General features: G+C 27.6%; 5 protein-coding genes across 6 annotated transcripts; 2 read left to right on the top strand and 3 right to left on the bottom strand.

Moving 5' to 3' along the window:
- Positions 1–2,231: 2,231 nt before the first annotated feature.
- Positions 2,232–10,329, top strand: LOC124490247 (uncharacterized). The gene is made up of 2 exons (XM_047052718.2): positions 2,232–3,332; positions 6,600–10,329. Exons 1-2 carry the CDS (start codon positions 2,668–2,670, stop codon positions 8,014–8,016), a joined length of 2,082 nt encoding a protein of 693 aa, XP_046908674.2. The 5' UTR covers positions 2,232–2,667; the 3' UTR covers positions 8,017–10,329.
- LOC124490861 (uncharacterized) lies at positions 10,280–15,594 on the bottom strand. The gene is made up of 12 exons (XM_075729845.1): positions 15,198–15,594; positions 14,883–15,111; positions 14,474–14,812; positions 14,250–14,407; positions 13,970–14,174; positions 13,472–13,882; positions 12,562–13,374; positions 12,250–12,428; positions 11,891–12,082; positions 11,550–11,737; positions 11,361–11,466; positions 10,280–11,242 (listed from the first exon to the last, which is right to left on the bottom strand). Exons 1-12 carry the CDS (start codon positions 15,483–15,485, stop codon positions 10,910–10,912), a joined length of 3,441 nt encoding a protein of 1,146 aa, XP_075585960.1. The 5' UTR covers positions 15,486–15,594; the 3' UTR covers positions 10,280–10,909.
- LOC124489856 (uncharacterized) lies at positions 10,381–10,830 on the top strand. Its single transcript, XM_047052251.2, has one exon. It carries the CDS (start codon positions 10,381–10,383, stop codon positions 10,828–10,830), a length of 450 nt encoding a protein of 149 aa, XP_046908207.1.
- A 256-nt stretch (positions 15,595–15,850) lies between the features above and the next one.
- Positions 15,851–17,583, bottom strand: LOC124490860 (uncharacterized). Its single transcript, XM_047053425.2, is given in 3 exon segments — positions 15,851–16,373; positions 16,375–16,798; positions 16,867–17,583. Coding segments are annotated over 3 exon segments (1,404 nt in total). The 5' UTR covers positions 17,484–17,583; the 3' UTR covers positions 15,851–16,010.
- Positions 17,584–17,664: 81 nt separating this feature from the next.
- LOC124490607 (uncharacterized) lies at positions 17,665–18,466 on the bottom strand. Of its 2 annotated transcripts, none has more exons than XM_047053134.2 (4): positions 18,227–18,466; positions 18,095–18,163; positions 17,952–18,023; positions 17,665–17,887 (listed from the first exon to the last, which is right to left on the bottom strand). In XM_047053134.2, exons 1-4 carry the CDS (start codon positions 18,306–18,308, stop codon positions 17,754–17,756), a joined length of 357 nt encoding a protein of 118 aa, XP_046909090.1. In that variant the 5' UTR covers positions 18,309–18,466; the 3' UTR covers positions 17,665–17,753. The 2 variants fall into 2 exon arrangements, with proteins under 2 accessions (XP_046909090.1, XP_046909091.1); XM_047053135.2 differs by having other exon boundaries at positions 18,236–18,466.
- Between the last annotated feature and the right edge of the window lie 52 nt (positions 18,467–18,518).

The following is an 18,518-nucleotide window of genomic DNA, read 5'->3' as shown; positions in this document are numbered from 1 at the left end:
ATTCCGGCAATTTTTATCGATTGGTTTGAATGTCATTTATCATCACTTATCGACAATCATATGAATTCAATGGATATTCTAACATCGATGATGAAACATAAAGCCCTTTGCGAAATTCGTGAATGAAAAACATTTTTTGGGTCAATAGTAATTGATCATCGATAATCAATAGTATCGATTTTAAAATTTACATTTTTTGAAATAAAAAAAAATAGTGAAAAAACTAATTTTCAAGTTTCAATTTTGTTCCACAGAAAAAAAGTATTTGCAAAATATTCTAAATTCATCTTATCATCTTCATTAGCTTTTTGGCAAATTCATTATCATTTTTATTTTTTATTAAAAAATTGAATAAAAACTTAAAAAAGAAGAGTAGAAAAAGGAAAATTGTTTTTTTTCTGGCAACATTTTAAACTTTTTTTATGTTTAATGCCCACAAGTTTCCTTTCACTTCCCAGGAAAATATGTATAGGAATTTTTCGTTTGTAATGTGAGCTATTCAAAAAAAAAAAATCAATTCCTATTCAACGCTTACTAATACTATAGTCATTGAAAATTTGAAATTTGAATTTGAATCTTCAACAAACAAACAAAATATTCTATATATTCGTATGTTTGTGTGTTTACTTTAAGAATTTTTTTTTCATAGATAATTCAAAAAATAACGGAAAAGAAAAAAAAATCTCATTTTATAGAATCGATTTGTTATCACTTTTTCCAGAAAATTTGAATTATCAATGATTATTGTATAAAAGACGATTTTTCAATGATTTTTTCAACAATTTATGTTTTCAGTGTTCAATATATATATATATATATCCGCCATCGACATCATCATTATCATTAGAAATGATAAAGTTTTGAAGATTTTTTTTTTTTTTTTTTTTTGGTTCTTCTTTTCTTATTTTATCGATGTGATAATGATGAAAAAAAAAATTTATTCGTTTCCCATGTTTGACCTTCAAGTCGATTTGAATTTCAATTAACTGACTTTTTTTTAAAGACTAACTGAATACTACTGGAAAATGTTATTCAAATTGTTAAGCTCAACAATTTAAAACTTTTTTTCTTTTTTAATCTGTTCCAAAAATGTAATACAAATGATAATGTGATCTTGTATTGTTTAGTGGAGAAAAAAAAATTCTATAAATCATCATCTGTTTTCTTTTTCACTCTTGCACAATAATTTTATTCATCATATTTTTTTTTTTGTTCACCTAACAAATATGGAAAAATGAAAATAAAAAAATTCTTATTCCATCATCATCATGCAATTTTGAGTTTATATTATTATTCTGGACAAGTTTGCTTTTGGCATCGTTATATGTTTTTTCTTTTTGTCTGATACGATTTCGAAACATTTTCATTTTTTTTTCACTTTATCCTCTTACACATAAATGTTGGATGCCTATCAATTTTCCAAACAGAAAAAAATAGTTATTGTTTGAAAAAAAATGGAAATTTTTTGATATATTTGATATATTCATATTATTCATATCATAAACTTGTAGTTATGGTTATGTCCTGGATGACAATGTGATTATGATCAATGTTTTTGTGTGTGTGTGAACAATCGAATAAATGAATGTACAAAAATTTCCAATTGAATAAATTCATTGAAATTGATATTCATTGTCGAAAAAAAATATAAATTCTTTTTTTGTTCTTTGAAAATTTTACCAATCTTTTCTTCCCCCTCCCTCTCTCTCTCTTTTCATCGTTTTAGTCGGGTTAGAAATGATAAAAAATGGCTAATGATAAAAATTTGATCACGCATTCTCGATTTCTGTTTCTCTATCTTTTTGTCTTTCAATGAAATCGAAGACGGTTATCATCATCTTTATCATTCTTTAGCGCATATTCCTGATGGATCATTTTGTTTTTTTTCAATGTTAAACGCAGAATCTGTTTGTGTAGGTGTGTAACCATAAAAGTCCATACACACACACACACACATACACAATTGACTTACAATTCCAAAAAATACATACAGTTTCAATCGTAGAATTTCATCATCAGCATCTGATGAATGTTTGATAGAATTTTTTTTTCTTCTCTTTCTCTCTCTCCCTGAATGGAATTTTTGATTATTGTGTGTTCACAACAACAACAACAACAGAATTAACAAATCGCAATTAAACCGGAAAGTTTTTTTTTCAAGAACGAAACAAAGAAAAAAAATCAATTTACAATGAACAATTTGATTCAGTCATTTATCAAATCATTCAATTGTATTCAAACAATACATGTGTGTTCAACTCGAATGAATGGACAAAAATCATTACAATCATTTTACAATGATTATTTGAATTTTGACAAAGTTTTTTCAAATCTGTTTTTTCAATTTTGATTCAAACTAAATTCTAAACGATTATTCTATTTCTGTTGTTGGTCAATAATTTGCTTTTATCATCATCATCATCATTAATGACTGAAATTTAATTATCAAGAAAAAAATCGGAAAATTCTCTTTTCCAATTTGTTTGTTTGTTTGTTTGTTCAAGTGTACAGAACAAAAAAAAAATATGTCACAATATTTGATTTGTCATCATCAAATGGAAAAATATATCACTGTGTTTTTGTCAAACAAAAATCATTATTTATGATGAGATGTTATTTATTAAATTTATTAATTTCCAAAAACAAATTCAATAATTGCGAATAAAGATGACGACCATTGGCGAAATGTTGATCGATCATCAACAACCAATAAAATTTCATAAACATCGAAATCATCATCATCATCATCATAATCATAATTATTATTATTCATCATCATCATCAACAACGACAACACAATCATTATTTGACAATCTTTTTATGAATACAACGACAACAACAACAGCAATTGATGATGATGAAATTAATGATAGATTAACATTATTTTTTAATAATAAAAATAATAGTAATAATTTCAATTTTCAATCATTATCAAATTATTTAATTGATGGTGAACATCATGACATTGATGATGATGATCATAATCATAATATATCAGCAACATTGAATAATTTGCGTAAATATATAATGAATCCAGATAATTATTCACCATCATATCGTGCAACATTAACACGTCGTAATACATTGATTATAACATTCTATTTAACGATTGTCATTATATCATTATTCGGTAATCTAATCGTTTGTTATGTTGTATTCAAACGTAAACCGTTACGTATATCGACCAATCTTTTAATGACAAATCTAGCATTATCTGATCTAATGATGACCGTTGTTAATATTCCATTTAATATTGCAAGAATTTTATTAAATGAATGGCCATTCGGTTCGATTCTTTGTATATTTGTACCATTGGTGCAGGTGACCTCTGTGTAAGTTTGTTTTTTTTTTATTTACATTATTTTTTCATTTTCATATTTATGTAAATCAAAAAAAAAAGAAAAGAAAAATATGCGAGTTACAACAAAAAAAAACGAGAAAAAATGTCTATTTTTATTCATTAAACATGAATTTTTTTTTCTCTATTTATTCATCATACATTTTCCAAGAAAATTTTATCATCATCATCTGATGTTTTATATTAAAGACAACAAACATAAGATGAAAAAAAAATTAAATAATAATATCTCATTTCATGTGTTATGTCAAGTGAGAGAAAGAGAAAAAAAAGAAGAAACTGTCATATGATGAAATGCATTCATTCAGTTTCCGGTTATTTGCACACATCAAAATATGAGATTGCCATTTACGATACAAAATAAGTAAAGACAAAAATAAAATGATCTATTACAAATTGAAACAAATTCATTTTTTTTGTTCCTTTTTTTCTTGTCATTCTTTTTCTTTTTCGATGTTTACTTCAGATATGACCTTCCAAAATAACCAGAAAAAAACCCCTATAGGCATAACTCGTGATGTAAACACAGTAATTATTATCTCTTTTTTTCATAAATCGAATAAAAATAAAAAGAATATATATGGCATACGCCCGCAGAAGATGATGAAAAAAAAATATCATAGTAATCATTATTCATTCATTCATATATTTATTTTTCATTTTTCAACATAATCCGATTTTGTCCACACCTATTCACATACTATTTGTTTGTTATATTAGCTTCTGTTTTTTTTGTTTTGTTATAGCTATTGTTATTCGATAATGAATTATATGGTATGATGATAATCCTATTTTAAGCCATAATTAATTTATTGAAAAAATTTCATTCAAATATTACTAACCAAAAAAAAAAAACAGCAAATTATTGCGATATTTATGTAAGTAAGCAGAATGAATTTGAAGCATAAGAATAATGTTTATTCGGATCCATAACCATAAATAACTAATACTATATATATTAACTATAAAGTTTTAATCATCATTATTTATAATAAACTAATAAAATCCGCTACAATTTCATTTTACTTCAATTGATCATCATTATCATTATTTTATTGCGAACCAGACGTTTCTATTTTTACCAAAAAAAAAAAGAAAAAAAATCACATTGATGATAATGAAAATATTGCACTTTTTTTTCTTTTTTCACCAATATCGTTTGCTTTTGTTTTCATTTTCATTTCAATGACCATGTTATTTAATGACAAAAATCGTTACACACACACACACACACACCACATAGACACAATATATATTTTCATGTCAATGTCAAATGTTTAATTTATGATTCACAAACAGAGATGAGAGATGAAATGAAATTTTGGAAAAAAAAGAGATGGTTATTATTATTTTTTTCTAGCTTTTTCACTAAGAGAAATTGATTATGTGTTAAATGTAATATTTCGCAATTTTTTTCTGTGTTATTGTTGTTGTTGTTGTTAGAATCTACTTATTTATTTTAATGAAAACGAAATAGTATTTGTTATTTGATTTTTTTTTTGCTTGAATAAAATCAACATGGAAAAAGGGAAAAAAAATTCCATTCATTGATTCAGTGTACTGTGCACACTTATATATCGTTTATATAAAGTTTACTATAGTATATGATGATCATTTACATAACAAATTTTTAAGGTTACATTTGAATTTGAAAACAAAATTGAGACGGAAAAGATAAATAAAATATAAACAAACCAAACAGACGATACAGTTTTACATCAAATTCATTAGATCAAAATAGTTAAATGTCAAAAAGAATAAAATCCTATAATGACCATATCTATACTAATCATTTATCAGTTAAATCGTGGTTGAAAAATAGAAATTTTTAGACAAAAAAAAAAGATACGAAATTAAAGATAAAAAAAAAGTTGTGACAATTTGACAATCAAGTTGTACAGTTGGGATAGATGACTCTCATTTTACAATTCCTATGAAAGTTTTCTGCTGTAATCAACGAAAAAGACAAATGACGAAAATTATTTTTCTCTATTATTCCCACTGATCTTGATCTATCGACCAAGAAAAACAAAAAAAAAACTTTGAAAAAATTCGTTTATATAAGATTCGGCAGACCTGACATCAAAAGACAGAAATCAATTATTCAGTTTATCAGATAACACAAAAACAACAAACTAGTGACTTTGTCAAATCATTTGATTTATTCAGTTGTTTCAATTGAATTTTTTTTTTATTATTCCTAGATTTCTTCATTTTCTGCTCGGTTATTTGTCTATCTAGTCTAGTTTGTTTAATAGGTCCTAATTATTTGTTTGCCATTTGTTTTTGTTTTCCTTTCATAATGTGTTTTGTGTTATTTCTATCCCATTGTTTTTGATAATGTGATCTGTAGACACACAATTGTCTGAAACATTTGAAAAGAAAAAAATAATAATTAATGATCAGCAAGTTTTTGGGTCTGCAATGAACAACAACAACAACAACAACTACTGTGACGACAGCGACAATCATTTTTTTTTCTTTGTTTCATTCGTTCTTTCTTTCACTTATTTCAATTGTAATATGAAGATGATGATCTAATCAAAATCTATAAGTCATGAAGTTTCATCATTGTCGTCATATATATATATTTAAGTTTAATTTATTATTGGTCAGTGAAATATCCTTATTTTTATTTCATTTTCTAGCTTAGTATCCTAAAATGAATACAATGAAATAGTTGACATATGAATATTACTGTCTAATTATGACATATTTATTCTGACCGGACAGATTCTGATTAAATAAAAATATGATAAAAGATGGATGAAAAAAAACTTGAAAAGTAAAGCCCTAAAGCAATAAAACTTTAGTTTTTTTTCTATTACGTATTCTACAAATATTGTTGCCATGAAAAAATGATAAAGCAGTAGTGAATGAATGAGAAAAAAAAATTTGGTGAAAGATCCAAAAAAATGTATTTAATTAAATCAATTTTGGTTATATTTTTTTGACGGCTAATGGAGCTTATCAAAACCCCCCCCAAAAAAAAATTGAAAGAAGACAAGTAGAAAAAGAAAACGGAAATGACATTGATACAGGAACAAATAGACAGATATCCATCCGAATGAAATGAAATGAGTTTGTTTTATGCTTCGGTTTGTCAAAATAAAACTATTCATTTTGATATATATAACAATATTTATTTTTAACATCTTTTGCATATATAATACTAACGATTTGTTTTTATTTTCCCATTTCCTGTATGTGTTTGTGTTTATATGTTTATAAAAAAAAATAGATATGTATCAACATTAACAATGACAATCATTGCAATTGATCGTTATCAGGCAATTTTGAATCCATTACATAAACGTATAACAACAACATTACGAACATCAACAATAATTATTGTAATATGGATTGCTGCTGCATTATTTTCAACACCAAATGTTATATTTAATCGTGTCGTACAAATTGGTGGCCATCTAAACCGTTGTCGTGCCATATATCCAAAACCAGTATTATCCTATCGACGTTATGTAACATTATTTACATTTCTAACACAATATGCATTACCATTATCGATAACGGCCATTGCATATATTCGTATTAGTTTTTATATATGGCATAAATTAATACGACCAAACACAAGTGATGAAAATTTAGATAATGATAATAATTGCGTAATGAAAACAATGACAAAAACAACAAATGCAGCAGCAGCAGCATCAAATAATAATCATTCAGCAGCAGCCATTTTTAAAAAGGATTCCATCGAAAGTGCAATGGTGCCTACGGTTATTCATAATAATAATGATCAACAACAAAATTATCATTCACAAAACAAACAAAGCAAACATCGATCAATAGCATTGACAAATTTATCTAAATATCATGCTAGTATCCATACATTACGTGAAAGATCACGTCGAAAATCAATTAAAATGCTTGCATTAGTTGTTGCTGTTTTCTCAATCTGTTGGTTACCATTGAATATATTTCATTTAAATTCAGATTTCTCATCAAGTAATCGTATTAGTGATCCAAATATATTTTTCATTTGTCATTGGTTTGCAATGTCATCAGTGTGTTATAATCCATTCATTTATTTTTGGCTCAATCACCATTATCGTCAGGAGATTAAACATTTAGTACGTTATCTGAATATTCTTTGTATGAAACAACATCGTTGTCGTCGTTCAACTCCAACGGCTACGACAACAGTAGCTGCAGCAACCATCCAAGTAGCAAATCGTCATTCAATGATTGAACCAGCTATAGTAATGGATGATGGTGATCGTAATGATGAACATAGGAAACATTCGTCACCATCATTATTAAATAATCAGAAAACAATTGGCTATCAACATTCAAATCATCATCATTATCCACTTCATCATAGTTTTCATGGCCATTATCATCATCGATTAAATAATCAAATATTACGACCAATTAAAGAAAAATTCATCGATGACAATAACAACAACAATGAACAAATAAATAAGATTGATGATGATAATAATCAAAATTTAAATGTGCCAAAAAATTGTGATAAATTCAATTGTAAAATTATTTGCCATACACGTTTTGTTGATGATGATAATAATCAAATGATCAATTCGAATGTTGATGATAATGATCATAGTGATGATGAATCTCAAGTGAAAATCACATTCAATTTACATCATGATGAAAAATCAACAATCAATGAATGAATGAAAATTTAATAATTTATCAGTTCACTCTAAAACATTTTCTCTCTCTCTCTCTCTCATCAACATCAAAACATCAAAACATCAACACCGTTTTATTGTCATCATTATTTTTTAGAATTTGATCCAAAATTCCTGGAATATAATTTCATTTTATATTGCACATATGAATTAAATCGAATTTTTGTTCGCCTTCATCAACATCATCATCATCATTTCAATTCATATATATTTGAAATCCATTTCCCATTGGGAGCGCAAGTTCGAATCTTGCTGGCTTATCAAAATAGACGATAATAACACATATAATTTTCACATATAAAATACCGTACTTTATTATTAATTCAAATTCGCTTTTATAATAATTTGAAATTCATGATTTGTTTTGATTCAACTATCGGATGCACAAATGCCACATTACCATTTGGTAATATGTCATTTGGTAATATCTGAATTTCGTCAGGGTCTGTTTCATCAACCAATCCAATTGGTTGACATGAAGTTTGTTTCCAGTATTTTTGTGTCGATGTCCCACTTTCGTCACATGTTTCAGGTTGATTAATAAAGAAACTTTGTTTAAACTTCTTGATGTGGGGCGATATTTAATTCTTTCACACAATCTTTAGCCAAATTAAAGATCATGTATTTTGGACCACCATATTCGTATTTACAGATATTACTATCTTCTTCTTTGAAGATGATAAACGGCTGTGCTCTAAAGATGTCTATGTTCTTATAATTGTTGGGTGTCAAAAATTCCAATGTCAATAATTGATCTTTTACTATTTCACACCCCATATATTCCCACTGTTTGTAGTTTTCGGTGCTGTTAAATAAATGTGGAAATAAGAACATAATTTCATTCGCAATTTTCCGACGTTTTCCTTCAACGAAAAACTTCAACAAATTTTCATTTGTCATTTGAAGCCGATTGTCAATTGCACTAAAAATTTGCATTACTTTCACAGTATTCTGACATGTATATGTGATGCGGTTATTGATTATTGATGTGATGATGATGATTTGTTTTGAAATAAAAATTCTCCATTATTTTTCTTGTTGTTTTTCGATTATAAACATTTTTTTTTGCCCATTTCTCACAAATCCTTTAGGCCATTATTAATTTCAAACACGGTACCAAAACGAAAAAAACAAACATCATCAAAATATCATCAAATACACCAATCAAGATGATAGATAATTATATTGCATAAGTACACACATTACATGCACACACTGACAATATTGCATTTACATGCAGATGTTTTTGTCGTCGTCATTAAAAAAAAGATTCAGTGTTTTTTCCGTTTGTTTTGTTTATTCTACATTAACCATTCCTGTTTCTTTTTATTTGTTGTTGTTGTTGTTATTTTTTTTTTGTTTCTCGCAAATCAATTCTGTTTTTTTTCTTTTTTTTCGATATATTGCACACATACACACTCATTTCTTTTTTTTAATTTTATTGACACAACTTTAATATCAATGTTACTATTATTATTATAGACCGGAAGAAACAACAACAACAACAAAAAATTGGCACAATGAAATTTGTCATTTTTCAACCAGAATTGTGATTATCACATACATCATATACATTGCCACCACCACCATCAACAATTGATGCTGTGTTTATTTTAATTTCTTTTCATTTGTTTTTTTTTGTGGTGGTAAATCATAATGGAACCAACAATAAAAAAAAATGAAACCATATATGGAATTGTATGTGAATTTAATTTGTCGTTCAGACACAGAATAACAATACCAGACAGGATTTTTATATGATGAAACTAATGGATCACCAGCAATCAGACATGAACCAGATACACAAATGATGTCTGGAAAAATGAACCAAACATATTCATATATGCATATATGCAAACAAATCCAAAACAAAACAAAACAAAAAAAAACAGAACCAAAAAAAAAAAAAAAATGAATTCCATTTCCATTCATATTTATGATTGTTGTTCGTTTGTTTGTTTATTTGTTTGTTTTTGTAAAAAAAAAATCTAACTGCAGTTTATTCGTATACGAATATTTTATACACACACAAGCACATTTAAATTATATTTGCTCACATAGAATATTGTATATGAAAATATTTTTATTTTTTTTTCATTTTTGGTGAGGAGAAAAAGCATATAAAATTTATTTCATTTTCGAATTTTTTTTCATTTTATTGAATTGTTCTTTTATTTCTACATTTAAAAACGCGCAAACATCATTTCACCCATTCATTCAGAATTTTATTTGTTATTTTAAAAGATTTTTTTTTCTCGTGAAAGTTTTTTATTTGAAAAGAAAGTTTATTCATTTGTATTTTGCTGTGAGTAGTGTGTGTGTGTGTTGTGCCTTATTTAGAAAAAAATGCTTGATTTTCTCAAAAAACAAATCCAAGCAATGATGCCATCAGAATATTGGATTGCTTTAGTGGACAAATATTGGAATACATTTGCCGTCATGATTGTAATGGCACCGATTATATGGTTACATTTTACACGTATAATGGCCTTTAGTGATTGGAATCATTATAATTGTTTAGCTAAATGTATGTTCATTGTCTATTTGGTTTTCGTATACATTGTACATGAATTATTACGTATAATTGTTGTTAAAATCATAAACAAAGAATTAACCGTAACCGAATTGATGGCTTCAATGAAACAATGTTTTATGGCAACAAAACAATTTATCATTGAACATCCATTTGTCGTATGTATCATAGATAAATTGAAAAGAATACGATCCCAATCCAATGATATGATGGAATCGATCACAAAAACAGCAACAGTGACATCGATTGATAAGCAAAAATGATAATTATAATTTGATGTTTTTAAAAATCTGAAGAAAAAAAATATATAAATTCATGTATAATTTTTTGTTTGTTTGTTGCTTAATTCCGAATAATAATATTGTTCGATTTAGTGGCTGCGGCTTTTGTTGTTGTTGTTGTTGTTGCTGTTGTTACTATGGTCGATGATTCCATACGAACATAATTACAATCGACAATGATTGATGATGAAGGTTTGTTCCAAAATTTATTTGATTGAATATTTTTATTCTGATTATCCGACATGTATAAATATTCATTATCATTATTCGCCATCGCCGTTGTCATTGTTGGATCTAATCCTTCATAGAAATGTGTTTCATTTCGATCATTGGTGATCACTTCGTTGTCATCATCATTAATATGGCTATATAATCGTGAAATTTGTTCGTAATTCTGTTTTTCAAAAAAAAAAAAAAAAAAAAAAATGTAAGAAAATGAATAATTTGATTTTTTTTGTTGAATTTGCTGTTATGTCAAAATGATTAATTGGATTAAATGAAGTAATACAAACCATGAGAAAATTTTCATTTACATAACGGCAAAAAAATTGGGCTAACATTGAAAAATCGGGTCTTTTATTCGCATCCATCGACCAGCATTTCAACATTAATTCATAGCTATATATGAGAATTTCGAACCGAAATCGATTGATCAATTAATCGATTTTTTTTTGTAAAGAGTTATCATTAATTGTACAAACATTGATTGTGATGCAAATCTAGGTCTTTTCATACGATAACCGGATTGTAATTTGTCCAAAAACCGAGCATCAAAATTTATTCCAGTATATGGTGCCATACCAAGTGCAAATAATTCCCAAAGAAATATACCAAATGACCATACATCAGATTTTGTATTAAATTTTCTTTCCAATAATGATTCGATTGCCTATTTTTTGCAAATAAATGAAAACAAAAATATAGCCACCATCATTAAACTGACATCAACCATAATGATTACAACAAAATTCCATCAGAATATTTCATTCAAAACTGATTAACTCATTCGATTTTTCTCTTTTTTTTCACATGACTTATTTACCATCCATTTCACTGGTAAACGTTCTTGCAATGTTGTTCCATTATGATGTTTACCATTGTCACCAAATTTTACAGTATTATCATCATCATCGCCGACATCACCACCACCATGTGCAAGACCAAAATCACATATTTTTACAATCCCATTTTGACACAAAAGAACGTTACGCGCGGCCAAATCTCTATGGATTACCTGAAGATGAAAATCAAGAAAAATAGTAATATTCTTAGTTTTCATTCATTCATTCATTCATTCATAGCAAAGATCAATTAGTTATAATTAGCTTATAATTTGTGTATACAAATGAAAACAGACAATTGCATTGACAAACAAAACAAAACAAAACAAAACAAACAAACCTTTTTACTAGCCAAATAATCCATTCCTTTAGCGGTTTGATATGCAAAACTAAGTAAATCTTTTGTTGACAATGTTTTCCATTCATTTTCATTAAAGTTTTTGTTGTTTTTATTTTTGTTCTTATTATCAGAACAATTATTATTTGGATAAGGTTTCATTTCTATCCATGAAATTCTTTCTGTTTAAATTTCCCATGAGAGGGAAAGATGAAAATAAGAGAAATTGCGATTAGAAATGAAATTTTCAAACAAATTCATAATTTATATTTAGATGATGGATTTATTAGATTGTTAGGTTTCATCATCACTTACCATCATTTTTATTATTAAATTCTTCATCATCAATGAATAATGATGATATTAGATTGGTTTTTGGTTTTTCATCATCATCGCAATGATCATCATCATCATCCTCGTAATTAATATCAATAAATATATCGCGATTGGTTTGTAGAAAATGTTGTAGATTTCCATGACAACAATATTCCATTAAAACATATAATTCACCTTTGATTAAACGTGAAGTACATGCACCAAGTAAATTGACAATATTAATATGATGACCAATATAATTCATTATCTTCAATTCAATGGATAATGCTTTCAATTGTTCCATTGTAGCAGAATTTTTTAACATTTTCACAGCAACTATTGTTCCGCAATCATTTTCATCATTTTCGGTATTCATTTCATTATTTTTATTGATCATCATCATCGTATTATAAGCATACGACGTATAACGTTGATCAAGTCCATATGCAATTGCTTTATATACTTTACCGAATGCACCTTGTCCCAATAATAGTGTTTGATCAAAATCAATATTTTCCAATGATATTTCCCAACGATGATCATAACGGATTAGATCAATCTGTTCATGTATCGGTATGTTTGGATCAATTAGATTTCGAATCTTTGATCCATTTTGGCCACCATCATCATTATCATTATTATTATTTCGTACATTAGAAGATTGTAATAGATTGATGCTAAGAATTTCTAGCTCTTGTTTAGCTTTCTTTTCAATACGTATACGATTTACAAGTAAAAATATGAACAATAACATTATGAATATGACGGCAGCAATGGCTAAAATATATACAATGTAATTATCATCTAGATCGCCTAAAAGTGAAGGATTTTTTCCGTAAAAAAAAATCAAATGAAATATGATGATAATGATTGAGAAATATGAAAAAAATAAATAATTTCGTGTACATACTTATATGACAATCAAGAACTTTCAACTCAAACAATTGATTATGACGTAAAAGACCATCCATCAAATCGACAATAAGAAGATAATCACCACTATCGGATGGCGATAAATATTTTATACCGATACTTGCTCGTATTAAACGATTCGGATATGGATCAAAAATATTATCATTATTTATTGTGTGATTTTTATGATCCCGATCAATAATTAATGAATATTGTTTTGATAATACAATACGTGTATCACCATAATTGATGGATCGATTCATAACATTTGGCTGTTTATACCAATATAGATGTATCAAATCAATATCATCCGGTATTGCTATTATATCTACTTCATACTGCCACTTAGAATTACAGCGATAAATTTGATTTGGTTGTGATAATGGAATAATCTTCAGGAATGGTTTTTCTTTGTTTTTCCGGGTACAAATTTATGGAAAACATTGGGTGAAAAGATCAAATGAAAAAAAAAGTCATAGGGTTTATGAATAATTACCATATATTTTCAATGAAAATGATGTCATTTTTCTAGCCATTGATACATCGGTTATAATACATTCGATTTGTGCATCATCATAACGGCGATCCACATTGATGAACGTAATATTTTGACGAACTTTTTCCTTTCCTTTACTTTGAATAATTGTTTCAACATCACTGATTTTAATCATTGTCGACAATGATGATGATGATGAATTTTGCTACACCAAAAAAATAATAAACAAATTCATCGGTTATTTTCAAAAAAATAATATGATTACGAAATGATAACAAACTTCATAACAAGCTTGATTCACGAAATTCCATTTAATAAAAATTTGACTTGAATGAGATTTTTCCGTTGAACAACTTAACCGATATGATTGTCCAACAAATGTATATGGATACTGTCCATTAGGAATAATTATCGGTTTCGTTGCATAATCGACGCCATCTATTCAATTGTGGATTAGAGAGTTTCTTTAAATAAAAAAAATTAACTAAAAAATTATCAACAAACTTGTAAAATGAATTACGATATTATCATCAGATGTTATATTAAACGATGATTCTTCAATGAATTTAGTAAGATATACACGACAAATATAATGATCATTAGTTAGATTTGGTAATAGAAATCCACGACGTGAATTATAAATAACCATCGATGATGATGAATTTGTCCATTCATAATCATCATTTTTATCATAGGAAATCTGATGATGTGTACGTGATGATTCATCCACCGATATTAATTCAATCAATGCACGTGATGATGATGGTCGACAACCAATTTCACCTGGACGACCATAGATGGCCATCATAACTGGTAAAGATTTTATGAATAAATTTTCAAAATCTAAAATTTCAATATTTTTCAACAGAAAAAAATAAGCTGAAATGAACAATTTTTTTTTGTTTTATTTTACCGGTTACATAAAGATAAATAGTATTCAATGAACCATGAATTCTGAAAGCAATCGATTCATCATGAATAAGATGTAAATATTTTCGATATGTACAGGTATAATATCCAACATCATTTATTTCGACACCGATTACCGTTAAACGACTTTCCCGTTTGTATGGTTTTCCCGTTTGATTACGATATATTCGTTCTTCAATTTGAATATATTCAGGTAGAATTGTATCATAATACTGTATGAGTATGTTGTTAGAAGTTGGTCAATAAATAGAGAAAAAATATTCTATTAATATAAATAAATCATTATCATGTTATTTACCGGATGAAATTCGGGTAGAATCCAGCTAATTTCCGTAGTATTATCATCATCGTTGTTATTAATATCCGTTGTACAGATTAATGTTAGATTTGAACCAACTTGTAGATCCAAAAATGTTTCACCATAATCAATTATATTTTCAATAATCGATAAATTCATTGATAAAATTGGTTGCTGCTGTATACATGAATTTTTGTTGTTGTTGTTGTTGTTGGTACACCAACAAACACCCATCACCAAAGCAGCAACAACAACAATATTCGATGAAAATTTTCGAATTTGAATCATGATTCAAATTCGAATTTTTTATTATTTTAAATTTTTTACATTTGAAAAAAAATATGAAAATATTTTTCAAATTATGATTGATGAATGTATCGATTGTGTGTATGTGTGTGTGTGTGTGTGTGTGTGTAGAAATTGAAATCAATTTCATCCAAAAGCCTGTTGGCAAAGAAAAAATGCATCATTGACGGAAATGAATGAACGGAACAAACACATACACACACACACACACACACATCGTACAAACAAATTATTCAATAAAACTGTCATTGTACATTGGCCATTATATTCATGTCATCAACCTTATTCAAATTAGTATGTTGTTAACTGCGTGTGTGGTGGTGGTGTGAATGCACTAAAATAAACAGTTTAGTTAATTTTTTAAAAAAAAATTTACATTTTAATCCAATTCATTTGAATATCATTAAATTGAATATTTTTCATCTCTTTTTTCTTTTCTATATGCAAATGCACATCTTCAGTATATCTCGCCATTGCTGAATTAATTTGGACGGCATTTCGATTCAGTTATTGCTGCTGTGATTGAAAATATTCATTCGAACGAATTTCACTAAAAGTTGGTCGAGTACAAGCACTTTGATTATCCAACATTAATCGTACCGATTGTCGTAATGATTGATTACGAATCTTATCAAAATCAAATGTCGGATTTTTAAATTCACGACGATCAATATTTTTTTTCAAACTTGTACGGCTTGCACGTGATTTATCCTTCGTCAATGCTTGTTTCCGAGGATTCACATGTGTTTCCATTTCGTATATCAACAATCCAAAACTCCAAACATCAGCCCGACATGGATCGAATTCACCTTCAAAACATTCCGCTGGTAAATGATCATAGAAAATACTTGGTGATACACGACTAGCTTTAGATGAATTTTTCCTGGTCCAAATTAAAATAACAGAATGTACGGCTTAGACCAATCAATCGAATATTTCGCCGTTCATCGAATATAATATTATCCAAACGTAGATTTAGATGTGCTATAGCCATTGAATGCATAAAATTCATTGCATCACATAATTGTCGAAGCCATTTTCGTACGTCTTCCTCATCATAATTTATAATCGTTGTGGCTGATCGTTGTGATGATTGACGTCGTGGTTGGTGTTGCTGCTGCTGTTGCTGTTGTACAACGTTCAACAATGTCATCGAATCAAATTCATTCTGAATGACGTAGATTTTCTGCTCAGTTGAAAATATTTCATGTAATTGAACAAAATAATTAGAATCCGATTGTCGTTGTTTTTCACACAAGAATCGTTGACATTTTGTTGAGTGATCGAGATTCATTCTGAAAAAATATAAAAAAATGAGAGATGGTAAATGTGATTATTGGTTAAAAAATCAAAATTTTTATACCTAATTTCATTTGGAATTTTCGATAAAACCGTTACACGACAAACAACCTGTTTATCTTGAAATTGTGCCCGATACAATGCCCATGATTGACCGGATTTAACGGCGTTACGTGTAAATTTCAATCGATAACGTGTTTCCAGTAGTGTTTCATCAGTTATTCGAATCATTCCATTGGCTTTAACTAATGGAACTATTTCTCGTTTAAGTGTTTCGATTCGTTTCTGATCAGCAGCGGCCAACAATATTTTCATCTGATCTTCAAAACGTTGCCGTCGTTCTTTACATTGTTGTTCAAATATTTCACGATCACGTGCCAATTCCTGGTCGATACGTCCACGATTTTTTTCCATTACCTCATTATTCTCACCGTCACTAGCCGTTTCATTTGTTGATAATGATTGATAACGATTCTTATTCAATGTATCGATTTTAGATTCAACTTCTTCTTTTAATTTTCCAATTTCAATTTCTGTACAATTTTCCATATAAGTTTTCTCCATTGCAATCTCTTTTTCCATATGTTCTTCCAATAATCGACATTCTTCTTCATATTGTTTTCGTAATTTATTCTCATCATCATGAAAATCTTTACGTAAACGTTCGATTTGTTCTTCCATTCTTGTTGTTGTTGTTGTTTTTAACGACGTTCCTCTCTTTTTCGAAAAAATGTCCCGTTAAAAAAATAATCAAAATAATCGTTTAAAAAGAATTCAAAAAAAAAATTACTTCACAATTTAAAGGAATAATAATGATTTCATCCATCACAAATTCATTCATTATTTATATGCACGAATAATATTAATAACATTTTATGAAAAGTTAATTTAATTTTAATGAAAATTAAGTTTTTCGAAATTATTATAATACAAATTTTGACTTTGATTGTTTCAAAATATCGAAACAATAGTATTGCGTATGAGATTAAGGGCAACATTATTATCATAATTACAAACATATAGCAAATGTAATGCACCATCACCATTGATACCATAATCGAATGCTTGACGTACGAACATATCAACTGAAATGAAAATTTCAGGGGTCTTAAAAATTTTTATTGTAAATTGAGAAAAAAAAAATATTACCTGCATGATCATCGATTCGATCGGGATTAGGTTTCCATAATAATATACTATCATCATCATCATCGCCATTGTCTGTGGTTTATGGAATATTTCAATTTTAAATGGATTCATTAACATCGATTCATTATCTTCGAAAAACTTACCAGGTGGAGGACCGTTATGGAATTCCGGTATATTGGCCAATTGATTTTCAGCATTTGGTACAAAATTTTCTATAGAAAATTAAAAAATAACGAAAAAATAAATTGAAACAACAAATTTGAATCACAACAGACCATCATTACCATCAATTATCATGTTTGGTGATTGTTGAAATTCTTGTTCATTATAATGATGATCACTTTTTGAATAAGTCATTTTTTACATTTGTTACAATTCTGCAAATAATTAAATCTTTCCAAAAAAAATATTCGATCAAAACAAACATCAAAACATTTTTCCGGAAAATATTCCAAAGAATAAAAAATTTTTATTTTTATGGAAAGTTTCCCAGTATTCTATAGGACCGATGAACCAAGTGGGTTTTTCTGTTATTAAATAAATAAATGGCAGTATTGCTACTTTGAA

This window comes from Dermatophagoides farinae, chromosome 4 (assembly GCF_024713945.1).
Source record: "Dermatophagoides farinae isolate YC_2012a chromosome 4, ASM2471394v1, whole genome shotgun sequence".
In the NCBI taxonomy this organism is placed as follows: domain Eukaryota; kingdom Metazoa; phylum Arthropoda; class Arachnida; order Sarcoptiformes; family Pyroglyphidae; genus Dermatophagoides; species Dermatophagoides farinae.
Note: the sequence above shows the minus strand (reverse complement) of the source record. Positions and strands in the feature narration are given on the sequence as shown.

Coding starts and splice junctions, on each gene's coding strand:
- LOC124490247 (XM_047052718.2), top strand. CDS start 2,668: ATGACGACCATTGGCGAAATGTTGATCGATCATCAACAACCAATAAAA. Junction 3,333..6,599: donor TTGGTGCAGGTGACCTCTGT/GTAAGTTTGTTT, acceptor AAAAAAAAATAG/ATATGTATCAACATTAACAA.
- LOC124489856 (XM_047052251.2), top strand. CDS start 10,381: ATGCTTGATTTTCTCAAAAAACAAATCCAAGCAATGATGCCATCAGAA.
- LOC124490861 (XM_075729845.1), bottom strand. CDS start 15,485: ATGATTCAAATTCGAAAATTTTCATCGAATATTGTTGTTGTTGCTGCT. Junction 14,813..14,882: donor TATTTATCTTTATGTAACCG/GTAAAATAAAAC, acceptor TTGAAATTTTAG/ATTTTGAAAATTTATTCATA. Junction 11,738..11,890: donor GTTTACCAGTGAAATGGATG/GTAAATAAGTCA, acceptor TGCAAAAAATAG/GCAATCGAATCATTATTGGA.
- LOC124490607 (XM_047053134.2), bottom strand. CDS start 18,308: ATGACTTATTCAAAAAGTGATCATCATTATAATGAACAAGAATTTCAA. Junction 18,164..18,226: donor GATAATTGATGGTAATGATG/GTCTGTTGTGAT, acceptor AATTTTCTATAG/AAAATTTTGTACCAAATGCT. Junction 18,024..18,094: donor CCATAACGGTCCTCCACCTG/GTAAGTTTTTCG, acceptor CATAAACCACAG/ACAATGGCGATGATGATGAT.